Source organism: Hyperolius riggenbachi, chromosome 2 (genome assembly GCF_040937935.1).
Source record: "Hyperolius riggenbachi isolate aHypRig1 chromosome 2, aHypRig1.pri, whole genome shotgun sequence".
Taxonomy (NCBI): Eukaryota; Metazoa; Chordata; class Amphibia; order Anura; family Hyperoliidae; genus Hyperolius; species Hyperolius riggenbachi.
The window spans coordinates 572895779-572918996 of NC_090647.1; the positions used below are offsets into that span (position 1 = coordinate 572895779).

At 50.1% G+C, this 23218-nt stretch overlaps 1 protein-coding gene across 2 annotated transcripts in view; it reads left to right on the forward strand.

Annotated features, from left to right (window-relative positions):
* PKNOX1 (PBX/knotted 1 homeobox 1) overlaps positions 1-23218 on the forward strand; it is an 87873-nt gene that overhangs the window by 45309 nt on the left and 19346 nt on the right. For both annotated transcript variants that reach the window (XM_068266330.1, XM_068266331.1), the window contains exons 5-8: positions 4050-4214; positions 18439-18529; positions 18608-18705; positions 19380-19508. In XM_068266330.1, coding sequence (XP_068122431.1) covers positions 4050-4214; positions 18439-18529; positions 18608-18705; positions 19380-19508 — 483 coding nt within the window. The remainder of the gene's footprint in view (positions 1-4049; positions 4215-18438; positions 18530-18607; positions 18706-19379; positions 19509-23218) is intronic.

Below are 23218 nucleotides of genomic sequence, written 5' to 3' on the forward strand. Positions count from 1 at the left end.
GGGTGTGGGTGGAGATTCTGTGGTGATGAGAGGTGTGGGTGGAGATTCTGTGGTGGTGAGGGATGTGGGTGGAGATTCTGTGGTAGTGAGGGATGTGGGTGGAGATTTTGTGATGTTGAGGGGTGTGGGTGGAGATTCTGTGGTGGTGAGGGATGTGGGTGGAGATTCTGTGGGGTGAGTGATGTGGGTGGAGATTCTGTGGTGATGAGTGATGTGGGTGGAGATTCTGTGGTGGTAAAGGATGTGGGTGGAGATTCTGTGGTGGTGAGAGATGTGGGTGGAGATTCTGTGGTGATGAGGGATGTGGGTGGAGATTCTGTGGGGTGAGTGATGTGGGTGGAGATTCTGTGGGGTGAGTGATGTGGGTGGAGATTCTGTGATGTTGAGGGGTGTGGGTGGAGATTCTGTGGGGTGAGTGATGTGGGTGGAGATTCTGTGTTGATGAGTGATGTGGGTGGATATTCTGTGGTGGTAAAGGATGTGGGTGGAGATTATGTGGTGGTGAGAGATGTGGGTGGAGATTCTGTGGTGATGAGGGATGTGGGTTGAGATTCTGTGGTTGTGAGGGATGTGGGTGGAGATTCTGTGGTGGTGAGAGATGTGGGTGGAGATTCTGTGATGTTGAGGGATGTGGGTGGAGATTCTGTGGTGGTGAGAGATTTGGGTGGAGATTCTGTGGTGGTGAGAGATTTGGGTGGAGATTCTGTGGTGATGAGGGATGTGGGTGGAGATTCTGTGGTGATGAGGGATGTGGGTGGAGATTCTGTGGTGGTGAGGGATGTGGGTGGAGATTCTGTGGTGGTGAGGGATGTGGGTGGAGATTCTGTGGTGATGAGTGATTTGGGTGGAGATTCTGTGGTGATGAGGGATGTGGGTGGAGATTCTGTGGTGGTGAGAGATGTGGGTGGAGATTCTGTGATGTTGAGGGATGTGGGGAGAGATTTGGGTGGAGATTCTGTGGTGATGAGGGATGTGGGTGGAGATTCTGTGGTGGTGAGGGATGTGGGTGGAGATTCTGTGGTGGTGAGGGATGTGGGTGGAGATTCTGTGGTGGTGAGGGATGTGGGTGGAGATTCTGTGGTGGTGAGGGATGTGGGTGGAGATTCTGTGGTGGTGAGGGATTTGGGTGGAGATTCTGTGATGTTGAGGGATGTGGGTGGAGATTCTGTGGGGTGAGAGATGTGGGTGGAGATTCTGTGGTGATGAGTGATGTGGGTGGAGATTCTGTGGTGGTAAAGGATGTGGGTGGAGATTCTGTGGTGGTGAGAGATGTGGGTGGAGATTCTGTGATGTTGAGGGATGTGGGTGGAGATTCTGTGGTGGTGAGAGATTTGGGTGGAGATTCTGTGGTGATGAGGGATGTGGGTGGAGATTCTGTGGGGTGAGTGATGTGGGTGGAGATTCTGTGGTGGTGAGGGATGTGGGTGGAGATTCTGTGGTGGTGAGGGATGTGGGTGGAGATTCTGTGGTGATGAGGGATGTGGGTGGAGATTCTGTGGGGTGAGTGATGTGGGTGGAGATTCTGTGATGTTGAGGGGTGTGGGTGGAGATTCTGTGGTGGTGAGGGATGTGGGTGGAGATTCTGTGGGGTGAGTGATGTGGGTGGAGATTCTGTGGTGATGAGTGATGTGGGTGGAGATTCTGTGGTGGTAAAGGATGTGGGTGGAGATTCTGTGGTGGTGAGAGATGTGGGTGGAGATTCTGTGGTGATGAGGGATGTGGGTTGAGATTCTGTGGTTGTGAGGGATGTGGGTTCAGATTCTGTGGTGATGAGTGATGTGGGTGGAGATTCTGAGGTGATGAGGGATGTGGGTGGAGATTCTGTGGTGGTGAGAGATGTGGGTGGAGATTCTGTGATGCTGAGGGATGTGGGTGGAGATTCTGTGGTGGTGAGAGATTTGGGTGGAGATTCTGTGGTGATGAGGGATGTGGGTGGAGATTCTGTGGGGTGAGTGATGGTGGTGGAGATTCTGTGGTGGTGAGGGATGTGGGTGGAGATTCTGTGGGGTGAGAGATGTGGGTGGACATTCTGTGGTGGTGGGGGATGTGGGTGGAGATTCTGTGGTGGTGAGGGATGTGGGTGGAGATTCTGTGGTGGTGAGGGATGTGGGTGGAGATTCTGTGGTGGTGAGGGATGTGGGTGGAGATTCTGTGGTGGTGAGAGATGTGGTTGGAGATTCTGTGGTGGTGAGGGATGTGGGTGGAGATTCTGTGGTGGTGAGGGATGTGGGTGGAGATTCTGTGGTGGTGAGGGATGTGGGTGGAGATTCTGTGGTGGTGAGGGATGTGGGTGGAGATTCTGTGGGGTGAGTGATATGGGTGGAGATTCTGCGGTGGTGAGGGATGTGGGTGGAGATTCTGCGGTGGTGAGGGATGTGGGTGGGGATTCTGTGGTGGTGAGGGATGTGGGCGGGGATTCTGTGGTGGTGAGGGATGTGGGTGGAGATTCTGTGATGCTGAGGGATGTGAGTGGAGATTCTGTGATGTTGAGGGATGTGGGTGGAGATTCTGTGGTGATGAGGGATGTGGGTGGAGATTCTGTGGTGGTAAAGGATGTGGGTGGAGATTCTGTGGTGATGAGGGATGTGGGTGGAGGTTCTGTGGTGGTGAGGGATGTGGGTGGAGATTCTGTGGTTATGAGAGGTGCGGGTGGAGATTCTGTGATGGTGAGGGATGTGGGTGGAGATTCTATGGGGTAAGGGATGTGGGTGGAGATTCTGTGGTGAGTGATGTGGGTGGGGAGTCTGTGGTGGTGAGGGATGTGGGTGGAGATTCTGTGGTGGTGAGTGATGTGGGTGGAGATTCTGTGGTTGTGAGGGATATGGGTGGAGATTCTGTGGTGATAAGTGATGTGGGTGGAGATTCTGTGGGGTGAGTGATGTGGGTGGAGATTCTGTGATGTTGAGGGATGTGGGTGGAGATTCTGTGGTGGTGAGGGATGTGGGTGGAGATTCTGTGGTGATGAGTGATGTGGGTGGAGATTCTGTGGTTGTGAGGGATATGGGTGGAGATTCTGTGGTGATAAGTGATGTGGGTGGAGATTCTGTGGGGTGAGTGATGTGGGTGGAGATTCTGTGGTGATGAGGGGTGTGGGTGGAGATTCTGTGATGAGGGATGTGGGTGGAGATTCTGTGGTGATGAAGGATGTGGGTGGAGATTCTGTGGTGGTGAGGGATGTGGGTGGAGATTCTGTGGTGGTGAGGGATGTGGGTGGAGATTCTGTGGGGTGAGTGATGTGGGTGGAGATTCTGTGGTGGTGAGGGATGTGGGTGGAGATTCTGTGGTGGTGAGGGATGTGGGTGGAGATTCTGTGGTGGTGAGGTATGTGGGTGGAGATTCTGTGGTGATGAGTGATGTGGGTGGAGATTCTGTGGTGGTGAGAGATGTGGGTGGAGATTCTGCGGTGGTGAGGGATGTGGGTGGAGATTCTGTGGTGGTGAGGGATGTGGGTGGAGATTCTGTGATGTTGAGGGATGTGGGTGGAGATTCAGTGGTGGTGAGGGATATGGGTGGAGATTCTGTGGTGGTGAGGGATGTGGGTGGAGATTCTGTGATGTTGAGGGATGTGGGTGGAGATTCTGTGGTGGTGAGGCATATGGGTGGAGATTCTGTGGTGGTGAGGGATATGGGTGGAGATTCTGTGGTGGTGAGGGATATGGGTGGAGATTCTGTGATGTTGAGGGATGTGGGTGGAGATTCTGCGGTGGTGAGGGATGTGGGCGGGGATTCTGCGGTGGTGAGGGATGTGGGCGGAGATTCTGTAATATCTATACTGGTGATGTATTGGGTGAGGACGTTGTCTGTGGTTGCCAGGGATGCAGTGTTGGACTGGGAGCTGGAAAAACTGAGGAAATCCACCAGTTGGCCAAGCAGCAGTAACCCTGTGTTATCACTCCTAATAGAAACCTTCAGCAAGTCTTCACTGTGAGCAGCAACCCCTGATTACTGCTGCTTGGCCAACAAGTGGGTTTCCCCAGCTTTCCCACCTCCCAGTCTGGCATTGGAGGGATGTGGTGTTGAACTCTTGGTTTGGTCTTCTCTCTCTGTAGATGGTAAAGGCCATTCAGGTTCTACGCATTCACCTCTTGGAGCTGGAGAAAGTCAATGAACTCTGCAAGGACTTTTGTAGTCGTTACATAGCCTGTCTGAAGACCAAGATGAACAGCGAGACATTACTGAGTGGAGACTCCAGTGGACCGTACTCTCCTGTATCGGTAAATGATGGCCTTCAGCAGAGGTGGCCTTAGAGTACGCGGGGCCTGGGGCGAGTGTCATATGCGGGGCCTAGAGACATATGCTGTGGATACACGTTGTGGAAGCACACACTGTATAGATTAGATAGGTAGGTGCCTCCAGTATAGGTTAGATAGGTAGGTGCCCCACAGTATAGATTGGATAGGTAGGTGCCCTGCAGTATAGATTAGATAGATAGGTGCCTGCAGTATAGATTAGATAGGTAGGTACCCTGCAGTATAGATTAGATGGTAGGTGCCCCGCAGTATAGATTAGATAGGTAGGTACCCTGCAGTATAGATTAGATAGATAGGTGCCTGCAGTATAGATTAGATAGGTAGGTACCCTGCAGTATAGATTAGATGGTAGGTGCCCCGCAGTATAGATTAGATAGGTAGGTACCCTGCAGTATAGATTAGATAGATAGGTGCCTGCAGTATAGATTAGACAGTAGGTTCCCTGCAGTACAGATTAGATAGGTAGGTAGGTACCATGCAGTATAGATTAGTTAGGTAGGTACCCCGCAGTATATATTAGATAGGTGCCTGCAGTATAGATTAGATAGGGTGGTGCCCTGCAGTACATATTAGATAGGTGCCTGCAGTATAGATTAGACAGGTAGGTGCCCTGCAATACAGATTAGATAGGTAGGTAGGTGCCCTGCAGTACAGATTAGATAGGAAGGTGCCTGCAGTATAGATTAGTTAGGTAGGTACCCCACAGTATATATTAGATAGGTGCCTGCAGTATTGATTAGTTAGGTAGGTACCCCACAGTATATATTAGATAGGTTCCTGCAGTATTGATTAGGTAGGGTGGTGCCCTGCAGTACAGATTACATAGGTGCCAGCCTGCAGTATAGATTAGATAGGTGCCAGCCTGCAGTATAGATTAGATAGGTGCCTGCAGTATAGATTAGATAGGAAGGTGCCTGCAGTATAGATTAGATAGGTGCCAGCCTGCAGTATAGATTAGATAGGTGCCTGCAGTATAGATTAGGTGCCTGCAGTATGTGCCAGCCTGCAGTATAGATTAGATAGGTGCCAGCCTGCAGTATAGATTAGATAGGTGCCAGCCTGCAGTATAGATTATATAGGTGCCAGCCTGCAGTATAGATTAGATAGGTGCCAGCCTGCAGTATAGATTAGATAGGTGCAAGCCTGCAGTATAGATTAGATAGGTGCCAGCCTGCAGTATAGATTAGATAGGTGCAAGCCTGCAGTGTAGATTAGATAGGAATGTGGCTGCAGTGTAGATTAGATAGGTAGGTGCCTGCAGTATAGATTAGATAGGTGCCTGCAGTATAGATTAGATAGGTGCCAGCCTGCAGTATAGGTTAGATAGGTGCCTGCAGTATAGGTTAGATAGGTGCCTGCAGTATAGATTAGATAGGAGCCAGCCTGCAGTATAGATTAGATAGGTGCCTGCAGTATAGATTAGATAGGTGCCAGCCTGCAGTATAGGTTAGATAGGTGCCAGCCTGCAGTATAGATTAGATAGGTGCCAGCCTGCAGTATAGATTAGATAGGTGCCAGCCTGCAGTATAGATTAGATAGGTGCCAGCCTGCAGTATAGATTAGATAGGTGCCAGCCTGCAGTATAGGTTAGATAGGTGCCTGCAGTATAGGTTAGATAGGTGCCTGCAGTATAGATTAGATAGGTGCCAGCCTGCAGTATAGATTAGATAGGTGCCAGCCTGCAGTATATGTTAGATAGGTGCCTGCAGTATAGGTTAGATAGGTGCCAGCCTGCAGTATAGATTAGATAGGTGCCTGCAGTATAGATTAGATAGGTGCCAGCCTGCAGTATAGATTAGATAGGTGCCTGCAGTATAGATTAGATAGGTGCCAGCCTGCAGTATAGATTAGATAGGTGCCTGCAGTATAGATTAGATAGGTGCCTGCAGTATAGATTAGATAGGTGTCAGCCTGCAGTATAGGTTAGATAGGTGCCAGCCTGCAGTATAGATTAGATAGGTGCCAGCAGTATAGATTAGATAGGTGCCAGCCTGCAGTATAGGTTAGATAGGTGCCTGCAGTATAGGTTAGATAGGTGCCTGCAGTATAGATTAGATAGGTGCCTGCAGTATAGATTAGATAGGTGCCAGCCTGCAGTATAGATTAGATAGGTGCCTGCAGTATAGATTAGATAGGTGCCAGCCTGCAGTATAGGTTAGATAGGTGCCTGCAGTATAGATTAGATAGGTGCCAGCCTGCAGTATATGTTAGATAGGTGCCTGCAGTATAGATTAGATAGGTGCCTGCAGTATAGATTAGATAGGTGCCTGCAGTATAGATTAGATAGGTGCCAGCCTGCAGTATAGATTAGATAGGTGCCTGCAGTATAGGTTAGATAGGTGCCTGCAGTATAGGTTAGATAGGTGCCTGCAGTATAGATTAGATAGGTGCCAGCCTGCAGTATAGATTAGATAGGTGCCTGCAGTATAGATTAGATAGGTGCCAGCCTGCAGTATAGGTTAGATAGGTGCCTGCAGTATAGATTAGATAGGTGCCAGCTTGCAGTATAGATTAGATAGGTGCCAGCCTGCAGTATAGGTTAGATAGGTGCCTGCAGTATATGTTAGATAGGTGCCTGCAGTATAGGTTAGATAGGTGCCAGCCTGCAGTATAGATTAGATAGGTGCCAGCCTGCAGTATAGATTAGATAGGTGCCAGCAGTATAGATTAGATAGGTGCCTGCAGCATAGATTAGATAGGTGCCAGCCTGCAGTATATGTTAGATAGGTGCCTGCAGTATAGATTAGATAGGTGCCAGCCTGCAGTATAGATTAGATAGGTGCCTGCAGTATAGATTAGATAGGTGCCTGCAGTATAGATTAGATAGGTGCCAGCCTGCAGTATATGTTAGATAGGTGCCTGCAGTATAGATTAGATAGGTGCCTGCAGTATAGGTTAGATAGGTGCCAGCCTGCAGTATAGATTAGATAGGTGCCTGCAGTATAGATTAGATTGGTGCCTGCAGTATAGGTTAGATAGGTGCCAGCCTGCAGTATAGATTAGATAGGTGCCTGCAGTATAGATTAGATAGGTGCCAGCCTGCAGTATATGTTAGATAGGTGCCTGCAGTATAGATTAGATAGGTGCCAGCCTGCAGTATAGATTAGATAGGTGCCAGCCTGTAGTATAGGTTAGATAGGTGCCTGCAGTATAGATTAGATAGGTGCCAGCCTGCAGTATAGATTAGATAGGTGCCTGCAGTATAGATTAGATAGGTGCCTGCAGTATAGGTTAGATAGGTGCCAGCCTGCAGTATAGATTAGATAGGTGCCTGCAGTATAGATTAGATAGGTGCCAGCCTGCAGTATAGATTAGATAGGTTCCTGCAGTATAGATTAGATAGGTGCCAGCCTGCAGTATAGGTTACATAGGTGCCTGCAGTATAGATTAAGTAGGTGCCCCGCAGTATAGATTAGATAGGTGCCAGCCTGCAGCATAGGTTAGATAGGTGCCAGCCTGCAGTATAGGTTAGATAGGTGCCTGCAGTATAGGTTAGATAGGTGCCAGCCTGCAGTATAGGTTAGATAGGTGCCTGCAGTATAGATTAGATAGGTGCCAGCCTGCAGTATAGATTAGATAGGTGCCAGCCTGCAGTATAGGTTAGATAGGTGCCTGCAGTATAGATTAGATAGGTGCCAGCCTGCAGTATAGGTTAGATAGGTGCCAGCAGTATAGATTAGATAGGTGCCAGCCTGCGGTATAGGTGAGATAGGTGCCAGCCTGCAGTATAGATTAGATAGGTGCCAGCCTGCAGTATAGGTTAGATAGGTAGGTGTCCCGCAGTATAGATTATATAGGTGCCAGCCTGTAGTATAGGTTAGATAGGTGCCTGCAGTATAGATTAGATAGGTGCCAGCCTGTAGTATAGGTTAGATAGGTGCCTGCAGTATAGATTAGATAGGTGCCAGCCTGCAATATAGGTTAGATAGGTGCCTGCAGTATAGATTAGATAGGTGCCAGCCTGCAGTATAGGTTAGATAGGTGCCTGCAGTATAGATTAGATAGGTGCCAGCCTGCGGTATAGGTGAGATAGGTGCCTGCAGTATAGATTAGATAGGTGCCAGCCTGCAGTATAGATTAGATAGGTGCCTGCAGTATAGATTAGATAGGTGCCAGCCTGCAGTATAGATTAGATAGGTGCCTGCAGTATAGATTAGATAGGTGCCAGCCTGCAGTATAGATTAGATAGGTGCCTGCAGTATAGATTAGATAGGTGCCAGCCTGCAGTATATGTTAGATAGGTGCCTGCAGTATAGGTTAGATAGGTGCCAGCCTGCAGTATAGATTAGATAGGTGCCTGCAGTATAGATTAGATAGGTGCCAGCCTGCAGTATAGATTAGATAGGTGCCTGCAGTATAGGTTAGATAGGTGTCAGCCTGCAGTATAGGTTAGATAGGTGCCTGCAGTATAGGTTAGATAGGTGCCAGCCTGCAGTATAGGTTAGATAGGTGCCTGCAGTATAGATTAGATAGGTGCCAGCCTGCAGTATAGATTAGATATGTGCCTGCAGTATAGATTAGATAGGTGCCAGCCTGCAGTATAGATTAGATAGGTCCCAGCCTGCAGTATATGTTAGATAGGTGCCTGCAGTATAGATTAGATAGGTGCCAGCCTGCAGTATAGGTTAGATAGGTGCCTGCAGTATAGATTAGATAGGTGCCAGCCTGCAGTATAGATTAGATAGGTGCCTGCAGTATAGATTAGATAGGTGCCAGCCTGCAGTATAGGTTAGATAGGTGCCTGCAGTATAGATTAGATAGGTAGGTGCCTGCAGTATAGGTTAGATAGGTGCCTGCAGTATAGATTAGATAGGTGCCAGCCTGCAGTATAGATTAGATAGGTGCCTGCAGTATAGATTAGATAGGTGCCAGCCTGCAGTATATGTTAGATAGGTGCCTGCAGTATAGATTAGATAGGTGCCAGCCTGCAGTATAGATTAGATAGGTGCCTGCAGTATAGATTAGATAGGTGCCAGCCTGCAGTATAGATTAGATAGGTGCCTGCAGTATAGATTAGATAGGTGCCAGCCTGCAGTATATGTTAGATAGGTGCCTGCAGTATAGATTAGATAGGTGCCAGCCTGCAGTATAGGTTAGATAGGGGCCTGCAGTATAGATTAGACAGGTGCCAGCCTGCAGTATAGGTTAGATAGGTGCCAGCCTGCAGTATAGATTAGATAGGTGCCAGCCTGCAGTATAGGTTAGATAGGTGCCTGCAGTATAGATTAGATAGGTAGGTGCCTGCAGTATAGGTTAGATAGGTGCCTGCAGTATAGATTAGATAGGTGCCAGCCTGCAGTATAGATTAGATAGGTGCCTGCAGTATAGATTAGATAGGTGCCAGCCTGCAGTATATGTTAGATAGGTGCCTGCAGTATAGGTTAGATAGGTGCCAGCCTGCAGTATAGATTAGATAGGTGCCTGCAGTATAGATTAGATAGGTGCCAGCCTGCAGTATAGATTAGATAGGTGCCTGCAGTATAGGTTAGATAGGTGTCAGCCTGCAGTATAGGTTAGATAGGTGCCAGCCTGCAGTATAGATTAGATAGGTGCCAGCAGTATAGATTAGATAGGTGCCAGCCTGCAGTATAGGTTAGATAGGTGCCTGCAGTATAGGTTAGATAGGTGCCAGCCTGCAGTATAGATTAGATAGGTGCCTGCAGTATAGATTAGATAGGTGCCTGCAGTATAGATTAGATAGGTGCCAGCCTGTAGTATAGGTTAGATAGGTGCCTGCAGTATAGATTAGATAGGTGCCAGCCTGCAGTATATGTTAGATAGGTGCCTGCAGTATAGATTAGATAGGTGCCAGCCTGCAGTATAGATTAGATAGGTGCCAGCCTGCAGTATAGGTTAGATAGGTGCCTGCAGTATAGATTAGATAGGTGCCAGCCTGCAGTATAGGTTAGATAGGTGTCAGCCTGCAGTATAGGTTAGATAGGTGCCTGCAGTATAGATTAGATAGGTGCCAGCCTGCAGTATAGATTAGATAGGTGCCTGCAGTATAGATTAGATAGGTGCCAGCCTGCAGTATAGGTTAGATAGGTGCCTGCAGTATAGATTAGATAGGTGCCAGCTTGCAGTATAGATTAGATAGGTGCCAGCCTGCAGTATAGATTAGATAGGTGCCTGCAGTATAGATTAGATAGGAAGGTGCCTGCAGTATAGGTTAGATAGGTGCCTGCAGTATATGTTAGATAGGTGCCTGCAGTATAGGTTAGATAGGTGCCAGCCTGCAGTATAGATTAGATAGGTGTCAGCCTGCAGTATAGGTTAGATAGGTGCCAGCCTGCAGTATAGATTAGATAGGTGCCTGCAGTATAGGTTAGATAGGTGCCTGCAGTATAGATTAGATAGGTGCCAGCCTGCAGTATAGATTAGATAGGTGCCAGCAGTATAGATTAGATAGGTGCCTGCAGTATAGATTAGATAGGTGCCAGCCTGCAGTATAGATTAGATAGGCGCCTGCAGTATAGATTAGATAGGTGCCAGCCTGCAGTATAGGCTAGATAGGTGCCTGCAGTATAGATTAGATAGGTGCCTGCAGTATAGATTAGATAGGTGCCTGCAGTATAGATTAGATAGGTGCCAGCCTGCAGTATAGATTAGATAGGTGCCTGCAGTATAGATTAGATAGGTGCCTGCAGTATAGGTTAGATAGGTGCCAGCCTGCAGTATAGATTAGACAGGTGCCTGCAGTATAGATTAGATAGGTGCCAGCCTGCAGTATAGATTAGATAGGTGCCTGCAGTATAGATTAGATAGGTGCCAGCAGTATAGATTAGATAGGTGCCTGCAGTATAGATTAGATAGGTGCCAGCCTGCAGTATAGATTAGATAGGTGCCTGCAGTATAGATTAGATAGGTGCCAGCCTGCAGTATAGATTAGATAGGCGCCTGCAGTATAGATTAGATAGGTGCCTGCAGTATAGATTAGATAGGTGCCAGCCTGCAGTATAGATTAGATAGGTGCCTGCAGTATAGGTTAGATAGGTGCCAGCCTGCAGTATAGATTAGATAGGTGCCTGCAGTATAGATTAGATAGGTGCCAGCCTGCAGTATAGATTAGATAGGTGCCAGCCTGCAGTATAGATTAGATAGGTGCCTGCAGTATAGATTAGATAGGTGCCAGCCTGCAGTATAGATTAGATAGGTGCCAGCCTGCAGTATATGTTAGATAGGTGCCTGCAGTATAGATTAGATAGGTGCCTGCAGTATAGATTAGATAGGTGCCTGCAGTATATATTAGATAGGTGCCTGCAGTATAGATTAGATAGGTGCCCCGCAGTATAGGCTAGATAGGTGCCTGCAGTATAGATTAGATAGGTGCCTGCAGTATAGGTTAGATAGGTGCCTGCAGTATAGATTAGATAGGTGCCTGCAGTATAGATTAGATAGGTGCCTGCAGTATAGATTAGATAGGTGCCTGCAGTATAGATTAGATAGGTGCCCCGCAGTATAGGCTAGATAGGTGCCTGCAGTATAGATTAGATAGGTGCCTGCAGTATAGGTTAGATAGGTGCCAGCCTGCAGTATAGATTAGATAGGTGCCTGCAGTATAGATTAGATAGGTGCCAGCCTGCAGTATAGATTAGATAGGTTCCTGCAGTATAGATTAGATAGGTGCCAGCCTGCAGTATAGGTTACATAGGTGCCTGCAGTATAGATTAGATAGGTGCCAGCCTGCAGTATAGGTTAGATAGGTGCCTGCAGTATAGATTAAGTAGGTGCCCCGCAGTATAGATTAGATAGGTGCCAGCCTGCAGCATAGGTTAGATAGGTGCCAGCCTGCAGTATAGGTTAGATAGGTGCCTGCAGTATAGGTTAGATAGGTGCCAGCCTGCAGTATAGGTTAGATAGGTGCCTGCAGTATAGATTATATAGGTGCCAGCCTGTAGTATAGGTTAGATAGGTGCCTGCAGTATAGATTAGATAGGTGCCAGCCTGCAGTATAGGTTAGATAGGTGCCTGCAGTATAGGTTAGATAGGTGCCAGCCTGCAGTATAGGTTAGATAGGTGCCTGCAGTATAGATTAGATAGGTGCCAGCCTGCAGTATAGGTTAGATAGGTGCCTGCAGTATAGATTAGATAGGTGCCAGCCTGCGGTATAGGTGAGATAGGTGCCTGCAGTATAGATTAGATAGGTGCCAGCCTGCAGTATAGATTAGATAGGTGCCTGCAGTATAGATTAGATAGGTGCCAGCCTGCAGTATAGGTTAGATAGGTGCCTGCAGTATAGATTAGATAGGTGCCAGCCTGCAGTATAGGTTAGATAGGTGCCAGCAGTATAGATTAGATAGGTGCCAGCCTGCGGTATAGGTGAGATAGGTGCCAGCCTGCAGTATAGATTAGATAGGTGCCAGCCTGCAGTATAGGTTAGATAGGTAGGTGTCCCGCAGTATAGATTATATAGGTGCCAGCCTGTAGTATAGGTTAGATAGGTGCCTGCAGTATAGATTAGATAGGTGCCAGCCTGTAGTATAGGTTAGATAGGTGCCTGCAGTATAGATTAGATAGGTGCCAGCCTGCAGTATAGGTTAGATAGGTGCCTGCAGTATAGATTAGATAGGTGCCAGCCTGCAGTATAGGTTAGATAGGTGCCTGCAGTATAGATTAGATAGGTGCCAGCCTGCGGTATAGGTGAGATAGGTGCCAGCCTGCAGTATAGATTAGATAGGTGTCAGCCTGCAGTATAGGTTAGATAGGTGCCTGCAGTATAGATTAGATAGGTGCCAGCCTGCAGTATAGGTTAGATAGGTGCCTGCAGTATAGATTAGATAGGTGCCAGCCTGCAGTATAGATTAGATAGGTGCCCCGCAGTATAGATTAGATAGGTGCCAGCCTGCAGTATAGATTAGATAGGTGCCTGCAGTATAGATTAGATAGGTGCCAGCCTGCAGTATAGGTTAGATAGGTGCCTGCAGTATAGATTAGATAGGTGCCAGCCTGCGGTATAGGTGAGATAGGTGCCAGCCTGCAGTATAGATTAGATAGGTGCCAGCCTGCAGTATATGTTAGGTGCCTGCAGTATAGATTAGATAGGTGCCAGCCTGCAGTATAGATTAGATAGGTGCCTGCAGTATAGATTAGATAGGTGCCAGCCTGCGGTATAGGTGAGATAGGTGCCTGCAGTATAGATTAGATAGGTGCCAGCCTGCAGTATAGATTAGATAGGTGCCTGCAGTATAGATTAGATAGGTGCCAGCCTGCAGTATATGTTAGATAGGTGCCTGCAGTATAGGTTAGATAGGTGCCAGCCTGCAGTATAGATTAGATAGGTGCCAGCCTGCAGTATAGATTAGATAGGTGCCTGCAGTATAGGTTAGATAGGTGCCTGCAGTATAGGTTAGATAGGTGCCTGCAGTATAGATTAGATAGGTGCCTGCAGCATAGATTAGATAGGTGCCAGCCTGCAGTATAGATTAGATAGGTGCCTGCAGTATAGATTAGATAGGTGCCAGCCTGCAGTATAGGTTAGATAGGTGCCAGCCTGCAGTATAGATTAGATAGGTGCCAGCCTGCAGTATAGATTAGATAGGTGCCAGCCTGCAGTATAGATTAGATAGGTGCCAGCCTGCAGTATATGTTAGATAGGTGCCTGCAGTATAGGTTAGATAGGTGCCAGCCTGCAGTATAGGTTAGATAGGTGCCAGCCTGCAGTATAGATTAGATAGGTGCCAGCCTGCAGTATAGATTAGATAGGTACCCTGCAGTATAGATTAGATAGGTGCCAGCCTGCAGTATAGATTAGATAGGTGCCTGCAGTATAGATTAGATAGGTGCCAGCCTGCAGTATAGGTTACATAGGTGCCTGCAGTATAGATTAAGTAGGTGCCCCGCAGTATAGATTAGATAGGTGCCAGCCTGCAGCATAGGTTAGATAGGTGCCTGCAGTATAGAATAGATAGGTGCCAGCCTGCAGTATAGGTTAGATAGGTAGGTGTCCCGCAGTATAGATTATATAGGTGCCCGCCTGTAGTATAGGTTAGATAGGTGCCTGCAGTATAGATTAGATAGGTGCCAGCCTGCAGTATAGGTTAGATAGGTGCCTGCAGTATAGATTAGATAGGTGCCAGCCTGCAGTATAGATTAGATAGGTGCCTGCAGTATAGATTAGATAGGTGCCAGCCTGCAGTATAGGTTAGATAGGTGCCTGCAGTATAGATTAGATAGGTGCCAGCCTGCAGTATAGATTAGATAGGTGCCTGCAGTATAGATTAGATAGGTGCCAGCCTGCAGTATAGATTAGATAGGTGCCAGCCTGCAGTATAGGTTAGATAGGTGCCAGCCTGCAGTATAGATTAGATAGGTGCCTGCAGTATAGATTAGATGGGTGCCCCGCAGTATAGATTAGATAGGTGCCAGCCTGCAGTATAGATTAGATAGGTGCCTGCAGTATAGATTAAGTAGGTGCCCCGCAGTATAGATTAGATAGGTGCCAGCCTGCAGTATAGGTTAGATAGGTGCCTGCAGTATAGATTAAGTAGGTGCCCCGCAGTATAGATTAGATAGGTGCCAGCCTGCAGTATAGGTTAGATAGGTGCCCTGCAGTATAGATTAGATAGGTGCCCTGCAGTATAGGTTAGATAGGTAGGTGTCCCGCAGTATAGATTATATAGGTGCCAGCCTGCAGTATAGGTTAGATAGGTAGGTGTCCCGCAGTATAGATTATATAGGTGCCAGCCTGCAGTATAGGTTAGATAGGTAGGTGTCCTGCAGTTTAGATTATATAGGTGCCAGCCTGCAGTATAGGTTAGATAGGTAGGTGTCCCGCAGTATAGATTATATAGGTAGATGCCCTGCAGTATAGATTAGATAGGTGCCTGCAGTATAGATTAGATAGGTGCCCTGCAGTATAGGTTAGATAGGTAGGTGTCCCGCAGTATAGATTATATAGGTGCCAGCCTGCAGTATAGGTTAGATAGGTAGGTGTCCCGCAGTATAGATTATATAGGTGCCAGCCTGCAGTATAGGTTAGATAGGTAGGTGTCCCGCAGTTTAGATTATATAGGTGCCAGCCTGCAGTATAGGTTAGATAGGTAGGTGTCCCGCAGTATAGATTATATAGGTAGATGCCCTGCAGTATAGATTAGATAGGTGCCTGCAGTATAGATTAGATAGGTGCCAGCCTGCAGTATAGGTTAGATAGGTGCCTGCAGCATAGGTTAGATAGGTGCCTGCAGTATAGATTAGATAGGTGCCAGCCTGCAGTATAGGTTAGATAGGTAGGTGTCCCGCAGTATAGATTATATAGGTGCCAGCCTGCAGTATAGGTTAGATAGGTAGGTGTCCCGCAGTATAGATTATATAGGTGCCAGCCTGCAGTATAGGTTAGATAGGTAGGTGTCCCGCAGTATAGATTATATAGGTGCCAGCCTGCAGTATAGGTTAGATAGGTAGGTGTCCCGCAGTATAGATTATATAGGTAGATGCCCTGCAGTATAGATTATATAGGTAGATGCCCTGCAGTATAGGTTAGATAGGTAGGTGTCCCGCAGTATAGATTATATAGGTAGATGCCCTGCAGTATAGATTATATAGGTAGATGCCCTGCAGTATAGGTTAGATAGGTAGGTGCCCCGCAGTATAGATTATATAGGTAGAAGCCCTGCAGTATAGATTAGATAGATAGGTGCCTGCAGTATAGATTATATAGGTAGATGCCCTGCAGTATAGATTATATAGGTAGATGCCCTGCAGTATAGGTTAGATAGGTAGAAGTCCTGCAGTATAGATTATATAGGTAGATGCCCTGCAGTATAGGTTAGATAGGTAGGTGCCCCGCAGTATAGATTATATAGGTAGAAGTCCTGCAGTATAGGTTAGATAGGTAGATGCCCTGCAGTATAGATTATATAGGTAGATGCCCTGCAGTATAGGTTAGATAGGTAGAAGTCCTGCAGTATAGGTTATATAGGTAGATGCCCTGCAGTATAGGTTAGATAGGTAGAAGCCCTGCAGTATAGATTAGATAGATAGGTGCCTGCAGTATAGATTATATAGGTAGATGCCCTGCAGTATAGATTATATAGGTAGATGCCCTGCAGTATAGGTTAGATAGGTAGAAGTCCTGCAGTATAGATTATATAGGTAGATGCCCTGCAGTATAGATTATATAGGTAGATGCCCTGCAGTATAGGTTAGATAGGTAGAAGCCCTGCAGTATAGATTAGATAGGTAAGTGCCCCGCAGTACAGGTTAGATAAGGTGGCTGCAGTGCTGGAGAGAGCGGGCATAGTTGTTAAAACTCACGTGTCTTCACCGATGCTCACAGCCACCATCTAGTTCCTTTCCCAGCATCTGTGTATTGGTAACAGTACCCCCCTGTGGTGACATGCGGTCACGTCATCCCAGGGGGCGCTGTTACCAATACACAGATACTGGGAGAGGAAATAGATGGTGGCTGTGAGCATCCGTGAAGACACGTGAGTTTTAACAACTATGCCTGCTCTCCTCAGCACTGCAGGGGGTGCGGGGCCTCTTCAAGCGCGGGGCCTGGGGCGATCGCCCCACTTGCTACCCCCAACGGCCGGCTCTGACCTTCAGGCCCTCAGCAGGACTGCACTGTCCTGTGTAGGTAGTCATTTCCCCCTCACCTCTGCAGGGCCGTACACTACTGGCGACTGTAGTAATTGTTCCTCAGTCTTCTGATAGTCGTGTTTAGCAGTGGCTGGATAGTGTACAGGAGACCTGGGTTCTAATCTTGGCTCTTGCAGTTGAGTAAGCCAGCACCTATTTAGTTAGGAGACCTTGGGCAAGACTCCTTAATACTGCTACTGCCTATAGAGCGCCCCCTAGTGGCTGCAGCTCTGGCCTAACACTGCTACTGCCTATAGAGCGCCCCCTAGTGGCTGCAGCTCTGGCCTAACACTGCTACTGCCTATAGAACTCCCTCTAGTGCCTGCAGCTCTGGCCTAACACTGCTACTGCCTATAGAACTCCCTCTAGTGGCTGCAGCTCTGGCCTAACACTGCTACTGCCTATAGAGCGCTCCCTAGGGGCTGCTGCTCCGGCCTAACACTGCTACTGCCTATAGAGCTCCCCCTAGTGGCTACAGCTCTGGCCTAACACTGCTACTGCCTATAGAGCCCCCCCTAGTGGCTGCAGTTCTGGCCTAACACTGCTACTGCCTATAGAGCACCCCCTAGTGGCTGCAGCTCCGGCCTAACACTGCTACTGCCTATAGAGCGCCCCCTAGTGGCTTCAGCTCCGGCCTAGCACTGCTACTGCCTATAGAGCACCCCCTGGTGGCTGCAGCTCTGGCCTAACACTGCTACTGCCTATAGAGCTCCCCCTAGTGGCTACAGCTCTGGCCTAACACTGCTACTGCCTATAGAGCCCCCCCTAGTGGCTGCAGCTCTGGCCTAACACTGCTACTGCCTATAGAGCACCCCCTAGTGGCTGCAGCTCCGGCCTAGCACTGCTACTGCCTATAGAGCACCCCCTAGTGGCTGCAGCTCTGGCCTAACACTGCTACTGCCTATAGAACTCCCTCTAGTGGCTGCAGCTCTGGCCTAACACTGCTACTGCCTATAGAGTGTCCCCTAGTGGCTGCAGCTCTGGCCTAACACTGCTACTGCTTATAGAGCGCTCCCTAGGGGCTGCAGCTCCGGCCTAACACTGCTACTGCCTATAGAGCGCCCCCTAGTGGCTGCAGCTCCGGCCTAGCACTGCTACTGCCTATAGAGCACCCCCTAGTGGCTGCAGCTCCGGCCTAGCACTGCTACTGCCTATAGAGCTCCCCCTAGTGGCTGCAGCTCTGGCCTAACACTGCTACTGCCTATAGAGCTCCCCCTAGTGGCTGCAGCTCTGGCCTAGCACTGCTACTGCCTATAGAGCCCCCCCTAGTGGCTGCAGCTCTGGCCTAGCACTGCTACTGCCTATAGAGCACCCCCTAGTGGCTGCAGCTCTGGCCTAGCACTGCTACTGCCTATAGAGCGCCCCCTAGTGGCTGCAGCTCTAGCCTAACACTGCTACTGCCTATAGAGCCCCCCCTAGTGGCTGCAGCTCTGGCCTTACACTGCTACTGCCTATAGGGCGCCCCCTAGTGGCTGCAGCTCTGGCCTAGCACTGCTACTGCCTATAGAGCACCCCCTAGTGGCTGCAGCTCTGGCCTAACACTGCTACTGCCTGTATTATCAGACCCGATCACTGCCCCTCTGAATGTTTCTCTGTTCCACATTTGCAGAGTGGCCTCAGTGGAGCCCTCAGCCCCCAGGGAATTATGGTCCCGGCTTCTGCCATCCAGCAAGGAAATGTCGCCGTTGCAACTGTGGCTGGTAGGAATGAATTAAAGCTTTTCCATGGTGAGGGCCAGTAGAACATATCCTGAGTGTTATATCCCTTCCTGCCTCCAGGTGGTACTGTGTACCAGCCAGTTACTGTTGTCACCCCACAAGGACAAGTGGTGGCGCAAGCTATATCCCCTGCCAACATCCGCATCCAGAACTCCCAGGTAAGGCTACACTATGGTACACGGCATAAATCTCTGCTGCTCCTATTCCATGTATTCTTTCTCTTCATTTCTGCATGGTTTAGTCCTAGTAACAGGCTCCTCCCTCCCCACTGTATTTCTGTGTGGCTCAGTCCTATTAGCAGGCTCCTCCCTCCTCTCTGTATTTCTGCATGGCTCAGTCCTAGTATCAGGCCCCTCCCACCTCTCTGTATTTCTGCATGGTTCAGTCCTAGTAGCAGGCCCCTCCCTCCTGCTGTATTTCAGCATTTTTCAGTCCTAGTAGCAGGCTCCTCCCTCCTCTCTGTATTTCTGCATGGCTCAGTCCTAGTATCAGGCCCCTCCCACCTCTCTGTATTTCTGCATGGTTCACTCCTAGTAGCAGGCCCCTCCCACCTCTCTGTATTTCTGCATGGTTCACTCCTAGTAGCAGGCCCCTCCCTCCTGCTGTATTTCAGCATTTTTCAGTCCTAGTAGCCTTTATTTCTGTATGGTTCAGTCCTACTAGCAGGCTCCTCCCTCCTGCTACATTTTTGCATGGTTCAGTCTTTTCTCTGTCTCTCCTGTGTATCCACACATGGTTCAGGCTTTGTCTCTATATGGTTCTGTCTCATACTTTCCATAGTCAATACTTCCATGTTTCAAGCCAGTAGCTGTCTTCTTCCTCTTCTGTTCAGTTACAGCTACAGCTCAGTCAGGACTTGGGCTTATTACACTCCGATGACGGCTCTGGAAAGAACAAGCGTGGAGTCCTCCCCAAACAAGCCACCAATGTGATGAGGTCCTGGCTTTTCCAGCATATCGGGGTGAGAGACTGCCTCTCTATTCCTAGCTGCAGGAAGATTGAATGACTGCAGAGTGTGAGGTGATGGACTGGCTGCAGAGTGTCTGGTGATGGACTGGCTGCAGAGTGTCTGGTGATGGACCGGCTGCAGAGTGTCTAGGGATGGACTGGCTGTAGTGTGTCTGGTGATGGACCGGCTGCAGAGTGTGGGGTGATGGACTGGCTGCAGAGTGTCTGGTGATGGACTGGCTGCAGAGTGTGGGGTGATGGACCGGCTGCAGAGTGTCTGGTGATGGACTGACTGCAGAGTGTCTGGTGATGGACTGGCTGCAGAGTGTCTGGTGATGGACCGGCTGCAGAGTGTCTGGTGATGGACTGGCTGCAGAGTGTCTGGTGATGGACTGGCTGCAGAGTGTCTGGTGATGGACTGGCTGCAGAGTGTCTGGTGATGGACCGGCTGCAGAGTGTCTGGTGATGGACCGGCTGCAGAGTGTCTGGTGATGGACTGGCTGCAGAGTGTCTGGTGATGGACTGGCTGCAGAGTGTCTGGTGATGGACTGGCTGCAGAGTGTCTGGTGATGGACTGGCTGCAGAGTGTCTGGTGATGGACTGGCTGCAGAGTGTCTGGTGATGGACCGGCTGCAGAGTGTCTGGAGATGGACCGGCTGCAGAGTGTGGGGTGATGGACCGGCTGCAGAGTGTCTGGTGATGGACTGGCTGCAGAGTGTCTGGTGATGGACTGGCTGCAGAGTGTCTGGGGATGGACTGGCTGCAGAGTGTCTGGGGATGGACTGGCTGCAGAGTGTCTGGTGATGGACTGGCTGCAGAGTGTCTGGTGATGGACCGGCTGCAGAGTGTCTGGTGATGGACCGGCTGCAGAGTGTCTGGTGATGGACCGGCTGCAGAGTGTCTGGTGATGGACAGGCTGCAGAGTGTCTGGTGATGGACCGGCTGTAGTGTGTCTGGTGATGGACTGGCTGCAGAGTGTCTAGTGATGGACTGGCTGCAGAGTGTGGGGTGATGGACTGACTGCAGAGTGTCTGGTGATGGACTGGCTGCAGAGTGTCTGGTGATGGACCGGCTGCAGAGTGTCTGGTGATGGACTGGCTGCAGAGTGTCTGGAGATGGACTGACTGCAGAGTGTCTGGTGATGGACCGGCTGCAGAGTGTCTGGGGATGGACTGGCTGTAGTGTGTCTGGTGATGGACCGGCTGCAGAGTGTCTGGTGATGGACCGGCTGCAGAGTGTCTGGTGATGGACCGGCTGCAGAGTGTCTGGGGATGGACTGGCTGCAGAGTGTCTGGTGATGGACTGGCTGCAGAGTGTCTGGTGATGGACTGGCTGCAGAGTGTCTGGAGATGGACTGGTTGCAGAGTGTCTGGGGATGGACCGGCTGCAGAGTGTGGGGTGATGGACTGACTGCAGAGTGTCTGGTGATGGACTGGCTGCAGAGTGTGGGGTGATGGACTGGCTGCAGAGTGTCTGGTGATGGACTGACTGCAGAGTGTCTGGAGATGGACTGACTGCAGAGTGTCTGGTGATGGACTGACTGCAGGGTGTCTGGTGATGGACTGGCTGCAGAGTGTGGGGTGATGGACTGACTGCAGAGTGTCTGGTGATGGACTGGCTGCAGAGTGTGGGGTGATGGACTGGCTGCAGAGTGTCTGGTGATGGACTGGCTGCAGAGTGTCTGGAGATGGACTGACTGCAGAGTGTCTGGTGATGGACTGGTTGCAGAGTGTCTGGGGATGGACCGGCTGCAGAGTGTGGGGTGATGGACTGGCTGCAGAGTGTCTGGAGATGGAATGACTGCAGAGTGTCTGGTGATGGACTGGTTGCAGAGTGTCTGGTGATGGACCGGCTGCAGAGTGTGGGGTAATGGACTGGCTGCAGAGTGTCTGGAGATAGACTGACTGCAGAGAGTCTGGTGATGGACTGGTTGCAGAGTGTCTGGTGATGGACCGGCTGCAGAGTGTGGGGTGATGGACTGGCTGCAGAGTGTCTGGTGATGGACCGGCTGCAGAGTGTCTGGTGATGGACCGGCAGCAGAGTGTCTGGAGATGGACCGGCTGCAGAGTGTCTGGTGATGGACTGGCTGCAGAGTGTCTGGTGATGGACTGGCTGCAGAGTGTCTGGTGATGGACTGGCTGCAGAGTGTCTGGAGATGGACCGGCTGCAGAGTGTCTGGTGATGGACTGGCTGCAGAGTGTCTGGTGATGGACTGGCTGCAGAGTGTCTGGTGATGGACTGGCTGCAGAGTGTCTGGTGATGGACTGGCTGCAGAGTGTCTGGTGATGGACTGGCTGCAGAGTGTCTGGTGATGGACTGGCTGCAGAGTGTCTGGTGATGGACCGGCTGCAGAGTGTCTGGAGATGGACCGGCTGCAGAGTGTGGGGTGATGGACCGGCTGCAGAGTGTCTGGTGATGGACTGGCTGCAGAGTGTCTGGTGATGGACTGGCTGCAGAGTGTCTGGGGATGGACTGGCTGCAGAGTGTCTGGTGATGGACTGGCTGCAGAGTGTCTGGTGATGGACTGGCTGCAGAGTGTCTGGTGATGGACCGGCTGCAGAGTGTCTGGTGATGGACCGGCTGCAGAGTGTCTGGTGATGGACCGGCTGCAGAGTGTCTGGTGATGGACAGGCTGCAGAGTGTCTGGTGATGGACCGGCTGTAGTGTGTCTGGTGATGGACTGGCTGCAGAGTGTCTAGTGATGGACTGGCTGCAGAGTGTGGGGTGATGGACTGACTGCAGAGTGTCTGGTGATGGACTGGCTGCAGAGTGTCTGGTGATGGACCAGCTGCAGAGTGTCTGGTGATGGACTGGCTGCAGAGTGTCTGGTGATGGACTGGCTGCAGAGTGTCTGGTGATGGACTGGCTGCAGAGTGTCTGGTGATGGACTGGCTGCAGAGTGTCTGGTGATGGACCGGCTGCAGAGTGTCTGGTGATGGACCGGCTGTAGTGTGTCTGGTGATGGACTGGCTGCAGAGTGTCTGGTGATGGACTGACTGCAGAGTGTCTGGTGATGGACTGGTTGCAGAGCGTCTGGTGATGGACCGGCTGCAGAGTGTGGGGTGATGGACCGGCTGCAGAGTGTCTGGTGATGGACCGGCTGCAGAGTGTCTGGTGATGGACCGGCTGCAGAGTGTGGGGTGATGGACCGGCTGCAGAGTGTCTGGTGATGGACCGGCTGCAGAGTGTGGGGTGATGGACCAGCTGCAGAGTGTCTGGTGATGGACTGGCTGCAGAGTGTCTGGTGATGGACCGGCTGTGGTGTGTCTGGTGATGGACTGGCTGCAGAGTGTGGGGTGATGGACTGGCTGCAGAGTGTCTGGTGATGGACTAACTGCAGAGTGTCTGGTGATGGACTGGCTGCAGAGTGTCTGGGGATGGACCGTCTGCAGAGTGTCTGGTGATGGACCGGCTGCAGAGTGTCTGGTGATGGACCGGCTGCAGAGTGTCTGGTGATGGACCGGCTGCAGGGTGTCTGGTGATGGACCGGCTGCAGAGTGTCTGGTGATGAACTGGCTGCAGAGTGTCTGGGGATGGACTGGCTGCAGAGTGTCTGGTGATGGACTGGCTGCAGAGTGTAGGGTGATGGACTAACTGTAGAGTGCCTGGTGATGGACTGGCTGCAGAGTGTCTGGTGATGGTCTTGCTGCAGAGTGTCTGGTGATGGACTGGCTGCAGAGTGTCTGGTGATGGACTGGCTGCAGAGTGTGAAGTGATGGACTG